An 11,680-nucleotide genomic window follows, 5' to 3' on the forward strand; every position below is an offset into this window, starting at 1 on the left:
TGATAAAATTGCAACTGCAATTAAATATTTCTAAATGAACACCTCACATAATGAGGGATTTGCACAGCTAGAAAAATAAATGACTCGCTTAAAATAATTATATATTCAAACAAGGAGTAAAGTAAATTGTAAAATAATTGCCTTAAAAAGCAATAAGGGAAATGCAAAAATCATGGGAAATTGTCACAACGAGTACATTAAAAACATAACCACTTTCATAAAAGCATGTGCAAACTTTCATTATCAAGAATTAATTAATTTTTCAGCATTTAGTACATTATTGAAATATATATTTTACAATGATTCTGACTAGAAAAAATGTTCCACTAAATTAATATTTTGCACTACGAGTATGATTCGGGACAAAATTATTTTGTTTGATGAGCAATATTTTACTGTATATATAATTTAATAATTTAAATCTATTTGATGATAAAGGTTTTAAGAACATTTACCATAAAATGTAGATTATTATATTTATCGTATATTAATAGATAAAATTATTATAATCATAAACATAATACATATATAACTAGATACTTACGGTGTCCTTAGTCTTTATAGTCTTGTGTATACTTTGAGTCTCTTTTTATTAATATGCAACAGCAGTGAAAATTCATTCCTATGTCAACATTCGCACATAATGTATTATTATTTAATCTGTTCCAAAATACTTTTGACCAAAATGATTTGGTGCCATGCAATGTAATTCGGAAGTTAGTATTTTCATGGTTGGAAAATAATCAACTACCGTTTTTGCTGCAATCGGAGTACAAAACAAGTTTGATAAGATGATGCATTCTTCTTTAACTCCATGTGCTTTTAGGACGTTGACAGCCTAAAAATGTTAGAATTTGATTTAATTTCATACTTATTCAATTTGCACATGCAAATAGGATATATATTTGAAAAATTTCTTGTACTTTGAATTATAATATCAAAAACAAATTAAAATGTCATAAAAGAAAAACTTGTTAAATCAATTGTAAAAAGGAAGTGAATGAGTATAAGCGTTAACATTATCATATTTATGAACAACGACAAAATTATTGATACATTCAAGATTGTTAGAGAAAATTCTTGGTGGAAAATCATTGTAATTTATTGTAGAAATAAAAGCAATGAAACCGGTCACTAATAATTCCAAAATTATGGATTTTTATTTCAATAATAAAATAATATTATTGGTTAAAACTGAAAAAAACAAATATTTAAAAATAATATGACATTTATGAGATATGTAATTGAGAACAACTCGTCGCCCACAAAACAAACGGGCGTATTTCAGAAAACCTTAAAAATAATTTAAGTATCCCAAAATTCGCATCAGTGAAAGAGGCAAATACTCTTGCTATTGGAGAGTATTATACGTTAATAATGTTGAACTATCGCTCAAGGGTTCCTGATTTGACATGCTGTCCCAATATAATAACACCTTAAATATTTTATGTTATTCGTAATGTTATTTTAGCAATTAGCGAATTCGAAAAATGATTCAATATTCACCTTTATGTTGTCACAAACCTGCACATTTCTAACATTCTTAATTACAAAAATACGCTTGAGCCCTATCTCACGAACCATTTGTTAAGTTTAAAAACCGCCAGCACAAATAGCCTCAACTAAACATGCGCCTTATATAACAATGATTGCACTCTATGGCGTATGTTTTCTATGAGGTATGGTATACCTATCAAAGTTTTCGGCGCATAGTCTTTGTCGTGCTTGCATTTGTGAATATTGCCAGCTTCCGATTATAGCTGATAGATGTTTGATACCTGTATATATACAAAAGTAACTGGACAGTGTGCCGGAGTGTGCAATCAAATATGTTATTTGATAGTTGTTATTCATTAAAAACATGTTAAACAGGAAAACCGATAGTTTATCTGACTTTTGTCTAAATAAAAGATGCATGGAATACTAATAAACGAGGTAATTTTTTCACAAATAATAATTGATAGACAAGTGTACAGATCGATGTTTTAATATATAAATCTATCCTTTCATCGTTCTATAAAAGATCAATGTAGCCTCTGTGGCCTTCAAAGACTGTTTTAAAGAAATTCTTTCTATTTTGTTGATTTTCATTTTTCGTAAAGAGCACTGAATGTGTAAAAAGAATTTTAAAAATGCATCTATCTTTTTAATCTTATCATGTTCCCCTATTCATCTAAATATAGCACAATATCTGGGCATAACCATAAAATGCTCCTAGAATTTCTAATTCGGAGCTGCACAAATAGGTGTGTCTAAAAATAAAGCCATTTTTATACTAATAAATATTTAATACCTAAACATTTTTTGCGCTCTTATCAGTCCCTCGACCCTTAAAAGGTGATATTTATAGAAATTAGTGGCAGTTTTGACCCTATTAGCGAAATATGTAATAAAATGAATATGAAACCGGCAAAAAACACTGTTTTTTGGCTCTCCTGGAAAGCTGCTAAATATGGGATATGCCCGTTTGATTTGCAGGCGATAACTACCTAATGACATTTTAATTGACAAAACAAAAAATTTATTGATATTTCACATAAACTGTAATAAAACCTATTTTATTTAGGTACCTGAGAAACAGTATTTCCCGTGGACATGATGGGGTACATAAGCAGAACTTGCCTCTTGGCAATATCTTCAGGAAACTTGGCGTACACAACGCGTGCGGCGTGAGTGTCGGTATCACTCTCTACCAATATCTTCCCAATCCTAATGGAGCGACAGCAATCACGGAGCCCCTAAAAACATTGTTGATTTTAAAATATGATGGGGAGCACTCGAGCTCATTATTATTAAGAGTAGTCATCAGAAAAAATTTAACTAACAATATTAACTAATAAGCAGAATTTTTCGTTTATTTTTACTTGATAACTGCATTTAAAATTTCACTTCTTTAAAACTGAACAGTAAGTGGATTGACAAACCTGTGTTTAATTTTACAATAAGTACATAATGATCTAAAATTTACAAGATTAAGTGTAAAAATACAGGGCACATAGTTAATTATGCTATGCATGATTCCGTATTCTTCTTATCAAAATACACAGCCAAATAATTGAAAATAAGTTAAATACATGACCACCCTAATGGATTAGCGGCAATATATTAAGCTGTTGTATTGAGCAATGTATCTAGACAATGCATACTACACACAACATGAAAACCCAAATTGAATCGAAAACAACATCAGTGTGTAAAGAGGCCACTCAAACCAGCCAATGACAGGTCATAAGCCCCGTTAATGCCTAGACTTCCATATTCCCTATTCAACAATGTTTTCCTTTTGTTGCAACAAATTTAGAAATTAGTCTATTCACCTAATTCTAACTTAGCAATAAAAGATTATGTCAATCAAATTCTTACTAGGAATGGGCTAATTATTGCGGAAGAGGGGGGACATTCATTTGGGTTTTTACTTTTTTAAACTGGTTAGTGGTCGCATACATAATTCAGATAGTCTGAATTAATTAGGTCTATTTGTCCCTGATAAATTATCTTCGGCAAAGGTTACACAGTGCAGATGCAGAACCAACCTGCCAATGGCTATGCTGGTAGGTAGAGCAATTTAGTTATTTAATCATATCGCCTTAGATATCGATATATTTCATGACAGTGGAATTCTTCTTAGGAAAGTAATTTCCAAATTGTAATATGTAAGTGAATTTTACATGGCTTTTTTTCTATTTATCTGATATGCATATTTTGTAATGCACTGAGGATGAAAAAATAAAGTCAACCTGTTCCATGGCTTCTCCAGACCGCACGATGGACACCCCGCAGTTGCCAGATCTGTATTTAAGTCCCTCATAGGAAGCGCCAGTCGGGGTTATCACCTCGCAGCTCGTAAACGATAGTTGGTTTAAACTTTCTTCTATCACTAAACGAATTAATCTGTCTGCGTAAAATTTAAAATCATTTCTTGTCGTATTTCTGGGAACAATAAAAAATTCAAACATGAAATAAATATGCGTAAATCACATTGCGAGATAACCTCAAAAACACCCTTACTTGTCACGCAGAATTGTTTGTAACTCTTTGATATTATCATTCGGTGGTAATATGGTAAGCGTGGGACCAATTTCATCATGTATATCAGAAATCTGAGCAGCAACTTCAGCGCTACCCATCGTCAATTAATAGGATATGGTTAATTTGAATAAATAACTTAAGTGGTGACTAGAGAGAAGCAACAAAACATCAAATATCAAAAACGTCAAACCAAATGTCAAAATTGGCACAGACTACAGATATAACGCAGGTCAAAGATTGTCTTGTTGATTGTAGTCCAGAGATTTATTAAAAATCAAAGACAACGACATCAAAAGTACTTACCTACAAAATAGGGCAAATAAATATTATTACTAATTTGTTTTATTTACAAATTTATTTCAAAGTATATTCAAACCCTCTGCTTTACTTGTTCATAAAAATAAGTTTTATGAAAAAATCGAGAAAAATCGGTAAATTTACACAAAATACATTCCTAAATAATAAATTAATATTGTATAACTGTACAATAAATTAACAAGTAGGTAGTAATGTTATTGATTATTTTTTGCATAAAAATGTCTGCCTTAAAACAGGTTGTACCTAGTTAGGCAGACTAGACATGATCCAGAGAAATCTATTACCTAAGTGTGTATGTAGTAGATAAAATAATTGTTATTTTTGTTAATAAACTTTGATTATTATTATAAATTATTCAAGTGTACATGTACCATACAAAACAAACCGTTTGTAAATAGTAACCATCATCGTTTTTCTTTATCCGCACTTAGAAACTGATTATTCATAGATGACGCTTTTATAATTTTTTTAATGGTTTTTTTTTCATTTTTACGTTTATTTTCAATGGAAATTTTACAAAACTTAGCTTGCGGAAACTTTACACTATATTGATTGTAACAAATACCAAAACAATATAATTTAGGTCCTTTTCACAAAATGGTGTACAAAACAAAAAATAACGTATCTAACTTCAAAAATGTTTTACTGAAATAAATTTGCTATAGCGACTAAGCGTCGTTAGTTTTAAATGATTGCTATTTTTACTCTAAACAATGATAGTTTTTATGACACTCCAGCGGTATTTTTGGTTGATTAAATTCGTATGTAATATATTAAAAGAACACTTTTTAGATTCCCTTGCCAAAAAAATCAGTTAATACTTATTTCCTTAGTTTTTTGTCTTATAAAAAATAAAAAATTAATTTTTTTTTTTTTTTCAGGTGTTGCCTAGTAGGTGAAATAATTAGGCCAGTTGAACCTTACCCGCATCAACATAGTTTTTAGCTCTTTTACTTCACAAGAGTCAACAGATGGAACAGTTGAGGAAATGTTTATCAAACATAGGCAGAACGGTAAATGTTACAGTGTGAAAAGCGCCCACATAAACCAGCCGGACAGGCCATAAACCCTGTAAATATATAGACATAAAAATTCCCTTTTCAAAAATATTATCCCTCTGTTGTATTAAGTTAGAATATTTTATTATCCATTATCAAAATAAAGTTATTTATACAAAACTTCAAAAATAGTTCAGGATTAAAAAATTTAATCTATTTTCATAATAACTTTCCTTTAGACAGGCATTTAACACTCGCAAAAATGCATTAAGGTAAAACTGTTTGTAATCTATTCGTGTATATATAGGTGCATATTAAAAATGTGACTTACAAATAAAAATGTTTGCATTTTCTCATTTTATTGAATAATTAAAAAAATTCACTGAAATGGATTATACGTTATTAGAGTATTCTGGAAGATGGGGGTAAGAGCTATAAAAGCTCCTAAATTCACTGCGACTTGTGTAAAATCTAATGTGACAGGTCTCGATAAATTAGTTCTCGCCCTCCAAGCCCAGGTCTTTAAAAAGCCGGCTACTGAGTGAAGGACAAGTGCTGTCATATTGCTAAATCTTCTCCTCCAAGTAAAGTATCGGGCTATAAGGTAGGGCGTGAGCGCTCAAACATCCTCAGTTTAACCAGCGGTACCCTGATGATGTGGTTTCTTTTGTGATGTAAAGCATCACATTTACATAGAATGCATGTAGGAGTTTTATCATGTGCACTGCAGAACCTGCATCTAGAAGTTTCAGAAAGGAATAAATAAGAAGAAGGGTAGGGTGGATTATCTAATTATTATTATTATGGATAACTTATATAGCGCCATTTTTGTAAAATAATACCTCAAAAGCGCTTTACAAAGTGATTATATAAAGAAATAAATTTAATTTTAACTTTTTTAATTTAAGAAAAACAATGTACTTTGTTACCACATGCTAAGGATTTATTCAAATGATTTAGAGAACAAGTGGGTTTTAAGTTTCTTCCTAAACATCACTTTACTTTCACCTTTCGGACCTCTGCTGGGAGAGCATTCTATGCCGTAGGGCCTGCGACCGCAAATGCGCGTTCGCCGAATTTAGTATGCTGTTTGCGTAGAGGTATAATAACTTTTCTTTTCGACATAGATGTAGCTGATCTAAGCCTAATACGTCTGTCAGCTAGTTCATCTGGAATGCAGAGTTCCCTTAAATATTCTAGAGTAGAGTTGTGCAGTGACTTATACATAAGCCAGCAGTTTGTATTCCACGCTCTGTGGAAAACGTAGCCAGTGTAATTCCCGGAGTAGTGGAGTGATATGACTTAACTTAGAGATTCCAAAAATAAGTTATTGTACCTCTACGCACACAGCAAACTAAATTCGGCGAACGCGCATTTGCGGTCGCAGGCCCTACGGGATGGAATGCTCTCCCAATAGAGGTCCGAAACTGTGAGAGTGAAATGATGTTTCGGAAGAAACTTAAAACCCACGTGTTCTCTAAATCATTTCAATTCTCTAAATCATTTCAATAAATTCTTAGCATGCGGTGACATAGTACATTATTTTTCTTAAATTAAAAGGTTAAAATTAAATTTATATCTTTATATAATCACTGTAAAGCGCCCTTGAGGTATTATATTATGAAAATGGCGCTATATAAGTTATCCATAATAATAATACTTCGTATGTTTACACAACCAGGTAAACCGTAGAATACATTATGAGGGTAAATAGAAGTTTAAAAATAAAACAGAAGTGTTTTTTCATAATTATAATTTGTTAACCAAGTTTGCATTCAATAGTTTCGTTCAAACAAAATAAAAAATACATATTCAGCGACCAAATAATCTATATTTGATCTTGAAATCATTACAAGCACAGAAAATAAAACACATATAAATGTTTATAAAGCATTGTACATACTCCAGCCAAAGAAATACACTATGTACCTCGCTACAAGTATTTTTAAACTCTAAATATTGTGTCTAACTGTCAACTCATTAAATAATTTAAAAAAAATAAAGAACTAAATAACAAAAAGTATTAGACTTAACTACTTTCGCTACATTAAATATGCCACCTTTGAGTACGAGATACTCAGTGTATTTTCTTTAGCAACTATATTATGAAGTTGTTACCATGACACTTCATTTAATGGAAAATTATGATTAAATCTGTGACATATTATATAGTAAAACTATAAATAAAAATATTGTTACCATGATAAGATTATACCATACACAATTGTCATAAAATGCTTACATTTCACTGTTTGTTATCTCACTTTATTTCAGAAATAATCACAATTGATTAATGGTGATTTTATACGTATTTGGCTTTAATTTAAAAATCTGACTTTGGTTCCACTGTATTAATATTATGAAGAAATAAAAAGTTATTTCTCTAGGCCAATCTTATTACGGATATGAACAAAATATTTTCATAATTTGTAAAAAATAATATGTTTCCAAACATTGAATACAAAACATTTTCCACCTTAAGTCACTCACTTACGGTAAGGGGTTCATAAGAGTTGAAATATTTAATTACTTAATTTACAGGCCACAATGATTACGTTCAATATAACCAAAGGCAATAATCGGAAATTTCTATTCTATAGTAGGACAGACATATGTATTCATATTATTAAAATCACAATTTCACGTAACAATTGTAAATATTTCTACGGATTTTGTTTCAGTCCCTAACTACCACTAGCTTTAGTACCAATTTCTCTAGAATATTCCTATTTCAATCCATTTCCGAAAGCATTTGTTCAATATGTGAGAAGGGCTACGGAACCACAGGAATAATGCTGAAATTACTGAAATTTGTTATTCTCAAACAACATATTCATTAAAAGCATTAATTATTGTATAAAAAATATTTTTATCGACAATTTTCCAATTTAGAATAAGTATTTAAAATAATTTCCATATTATTCCTAACCAAAACCACCGTAAAGGAGCCTTACACCTTATACCTTATAATGTATCTAGTTATACAGCAAAAAGTAATTTAAAGGTATTTAGAATACCGTAATACTTCTACCTCTACATCTACAAACTGGTTTTCCAATATTTTGGCAAGCTTTATAAGTAAATACATGGTTTTAGATAACACGTTTTCTCAGAATTGCATATTTAGGAACAAAGAAGCATCTTCAATAAATCTATGTAACTACACAGTGACTGGAATCATTGCGAGAACAGGTAACGATGCGAGTTTTTACAACACACAAGAGTGTAATAACCTAATTGAGAAAATTGACTATACTGCTCATAATTTTAAGAAAAAAAGAATATTCACAACATTACGAAGAATAGTAAAATCGAATATAATTCAACCCCATGCACTGAAGGTATAGTCTCCAGTACAGGCAGCAGTGGGCGGGTTATATCTAGTGACGATATCCTTATTAATATACACAAGTTTATGGTACACAATTACTAATCAACCATTATTACCATAACAGCTAACCCTTAATCATATCTAGCGTGACTGTTGCTGTGATGCTACAAACATAAGTTTATTTAGCGCGGAAAGTTAGCTTTATAGCAAAACCAAATCGGGAGTTTGGCACACAAGCAAAGCGGAAAGTTTGGTAAAACTTTGAAGAAATATTCCATTTGGGGAAACGAGTAGTAATCACAATTAACGCTAACACCACAACCAAAGTTAAATGTAAAATCTGGCGTATGTGTGCCAAAGTTCACCCAGCCAGGTAAATATACTCCAACTTATTTTAGGTGTACGTATCATAAACATAATGAAATAAAATTAATCAAAAAGGGATTATAAAACTGAATTCAATGCAATACAAAAATCAGCAATATAGATTTATAACATGAAAATAAATACAACATTCTGTGAAGAAAAATATACCCTTATCCAAGAATAAATATTAGTACATTACTATCACTGATAAAGTTCATTATCACTAGTGCCCAAAAGCTAAATATTACATAAATAAATAACTATCAGAATAGAAATATTGGAAACGGGTGTTCGCTTCCTTTTCTAATGTATGAAGAGTAACAAATTCATAAGAATACAAAGGTAATAAATACACAACACATACAAGTAGCGATAAATTATACAAAATTGTTACACAAACATAAGGTTTATTACACAAATCACCGGAGAACTTCCATCTCAATAGGTAAGTTGAGACTGAAGTGAAAATATCTCTGCATCAACTGTGCGGGTAAAGCGATTAGGGTATACTGGACTAGTACTGTCAGTAGTGAATACATGTAATCGTAAATATTACGGAATATTCATTGCATCAGTGAGATTTATTCGGGAAATCAAAAAATAATATTCTTATATTTACAGCATAGTGCAGTTGTTGATTATAAACCACACAGCTAAAGGAAAGGAAAATTGTTTGTCTTTAAATTTATAGTTACGAATGGTTAAGAATTCAATGTGTACGTAAAAAAGAATCAGTATTTAAAAAAATTCAAGTAATTTGAAATAAAGAAAAAAGTAAAAAGAGTTACCTAAAAACACACACATAAAGCTGCAGAAGAGATGAGCTTAATTTTAAATTGAAAGGAAAAATTAACTATCAACTGTCTCAGTGTATTTTGAGTCACGAACCACGTCTTTCTTCACTAGTGAGGTAATTCCAGTTTAAGCCAGAGTTAAATGCATTATTTTACAAAAATATATAATAGATATAAAATACATATTACATCTGATGTCTTTTAATTACTCTATTTGTAAACCAGACTTAACAATAGAAGAGCTAAAACACACTAAACAGGAATTGGGATAGATTACTTAAGAACCCGAATACTGCAAGAATTTATTATTTACTAACCATATTACCTCAAATTCAACAAGTCCATTGTGGAAATGAAAATGTTTGGCTCGGGTAATATGGCGCATACAATAAATACAAGAGTATCGACAAAATGATTCATTTCTACTTTATTATTAATGGAAATGTTTATTCATTCTAGAAAATTAATGAATTAAAAAATCACCCGGATGCAGAGAAGCAACCTGTTTGCCCCAGAATAATTGACAGAGCAATCATATTATTAAAACTGGGCTAAAAATCAATGGCATATTTTGTTATCTAAGAGTACAACCGGAAGAGTCAGTGTGCTTTAATCTTATTCTCGTGGCACGAGTTATTGTCCATCTGTCCATTTTGTCGAACCGACGATTTCATACTGATGCCTTCTCCAGGCCCCGTCACTCCTTTCTTGCCACCTTTCTTTCCCGAAAGATAAGCTTTATAGAAGAAGCGAGCAAATAGCACAAAGTAGGAGAAATACATGGCTATGGAGAGTTTTACATTGAACTGAGATATATGACAAGAGTGAGGAGAATTCTCCCGCAGGTATTTGTGTGCCCAAATGTTGACACTGCAGCCCACGATCATCTGAGTAAGTTGAAGGGTGGTGATGGCCATGGCGAACTGCCGGGGAGGGAAGTAGCCCATGCTTCGAAGGGCGTAGTACGAGTACATCAGGCTGTGTACGCAGTAGTTCATGACGATGAACCAGCGGGCTGATGCGGTGTATTCCGTGTAAGAAAACCAGGAGTACAGCAACACGGTGATGTGGTGGTACCAGTGGAGGAAGATGAGCGGCTGCCGCCGCAGGACGATGAACACCGTGTCTCCCAGTTCCGGAAGCTTCGACAGTACGAACATCCATGTCCAGAATCCACTCACTCGATCTTGCTCAATGAAACTGAAAAGAGGAGAAAATCGGTTCTTAGTAAAAAAAAAAAAGTAATAACTTAAAAAATATGTTCTTGGCATACAATTTAAAAAAAAAAACACATTTTTAATTAGACATTCATTCAATTATGACTGTCTCTTTCTACACCCCAGTACAATAGTATATTTTCATAACTTGTAAACTTAGGTGCGTTATATAGCTGCATGGAGAGACCATGACCACCTTTTTATTTTTAAAATATTTTTTTATTTACTTTGATTTGTTTAAAACTGTTTTGTTGAATATTAAGCGAATGTGTGGTAAAACGATGTATGATAGGTGCACAAATGTCGAGTGTAAGGCTGAAACATGCATTATCGACAGAATCAAGAAAGGGGTGCTGCGTTAGTTTGGACATGTAGAGCAAATGGGCAGCGAAAGAACGGCTAAAAGGATCTATTATGCGAATGTTGATGGATGCAGAAAACGAGGAAGACCGATAAAGACATGGCACGATCAAGTCCATCAAATACTTTAAGATGGACATGTCAAAAGTAGGAAAAATCGGCGTGCGTGCGTGCATGAGAAGATGTATGAATGTAGAGGAAGCGAGGTCTGTATGCAAAGATAGAGTGATATGGCGTTTTATCATCTCTGCCTACCCCTACGGGAAA

At 31.9% G+C, this 11,680-nt stretch overlaps 2 protein-coding genes across 2 annotated transcripts; both read right to left on the reverse strand.

The window, feature by feature from the left end:
- Window positions 1-487: 487 nt before the first annotated feature.
- kri (uracil phosphoribosyltransferase krishah) lies at window positions 488-4,245 on the reverse strand. The gene is made up of 4 exons (XM_088230258.1): window positions 4,009-4,245; window positions 3,738-3,930; window positions 2,571-2,738; window positions 488-838 (listed from the first exon to the last, which is right to left on the reverse strand). Exons 1-4 carry the CDS (start codon window positions 4,125-4,127, stop codon window positions 656-658), a joined length of 663 nt encoding a protein of 220 aa, XP_088086384.1. The 5' UTR covers window positions 4,128-4,245; the 3' UTR covers window positions 488-655.
- A 2,836-nt stretch (window positions 4,246-7,081) lies between these two features.
- Baldspot (elongation of very long chain fatty acids protein baldspot) lies at window positions 7,082-11,033 on the reverse strand. The gene has a single exon (XM_088230257.1). It carries the CDS (start codon window positions 10,994-10,996, stop codon window positions 10,436-10,438), a length of 561 nt encoding a protein of 186 aa, XP_088086383.1. The 5' UTR covers window positions 10,997-11,033; the 3' UTR covers window positions 7,082-10,435.
- Between the last annotated feature and the right edge of the window lie 647 nt (window positions 11,034-11,680).

The sequence above is a fragment of the Micrasema longulum genome, unplaced genomic scaffold, assembly GCF_059751315.1.
Source record: "Micrasema longulum isolate JH-2025_06_02 unplaced genomic scaffold, ASM5975131v1 h1tg000744l, whole genome shotgun sequence".
Classification (NCBI taxonomy): domain Eukaryota; kingdom Metazoa; phylum Arthropoda; class Insecta; order Trichoptera; family Brachycentridae; genus Micrasema; species Micrasema longulum.

Excerpts from the sequence above, each read along its gene's own strand:
- kri (XM_088230258.1), bottom strand. The coding sequence starts at position 4,127 with ATGGGTAGCGCTGAAGTTGCTGCTCAGATTTCTGATATACATGATGAA. Across the intron at positions 2,739-3,737 it reads CTGGAGAAGCCATGGAACAG|GGGCTCCGTGATTGCTGTCG; the intron begins GTTGACTTTATT and ends CAATGTTTTTAG. Across the intron at positions 839-2,570 it reads CGGGAAATACTGTTTCTCAG|GCTGTCAACGTCCTAAAAGC; the intron begins GTACCTAAATAA and ends TAACATTTTTAG.
- Baldspot (XM_088230257.1), bottom strand. The coding sequence starts at position 10,996 with ATGTTCGTACTGTCGAAGCTTCCGGAACTGGGAGACACGGTGTTCATC.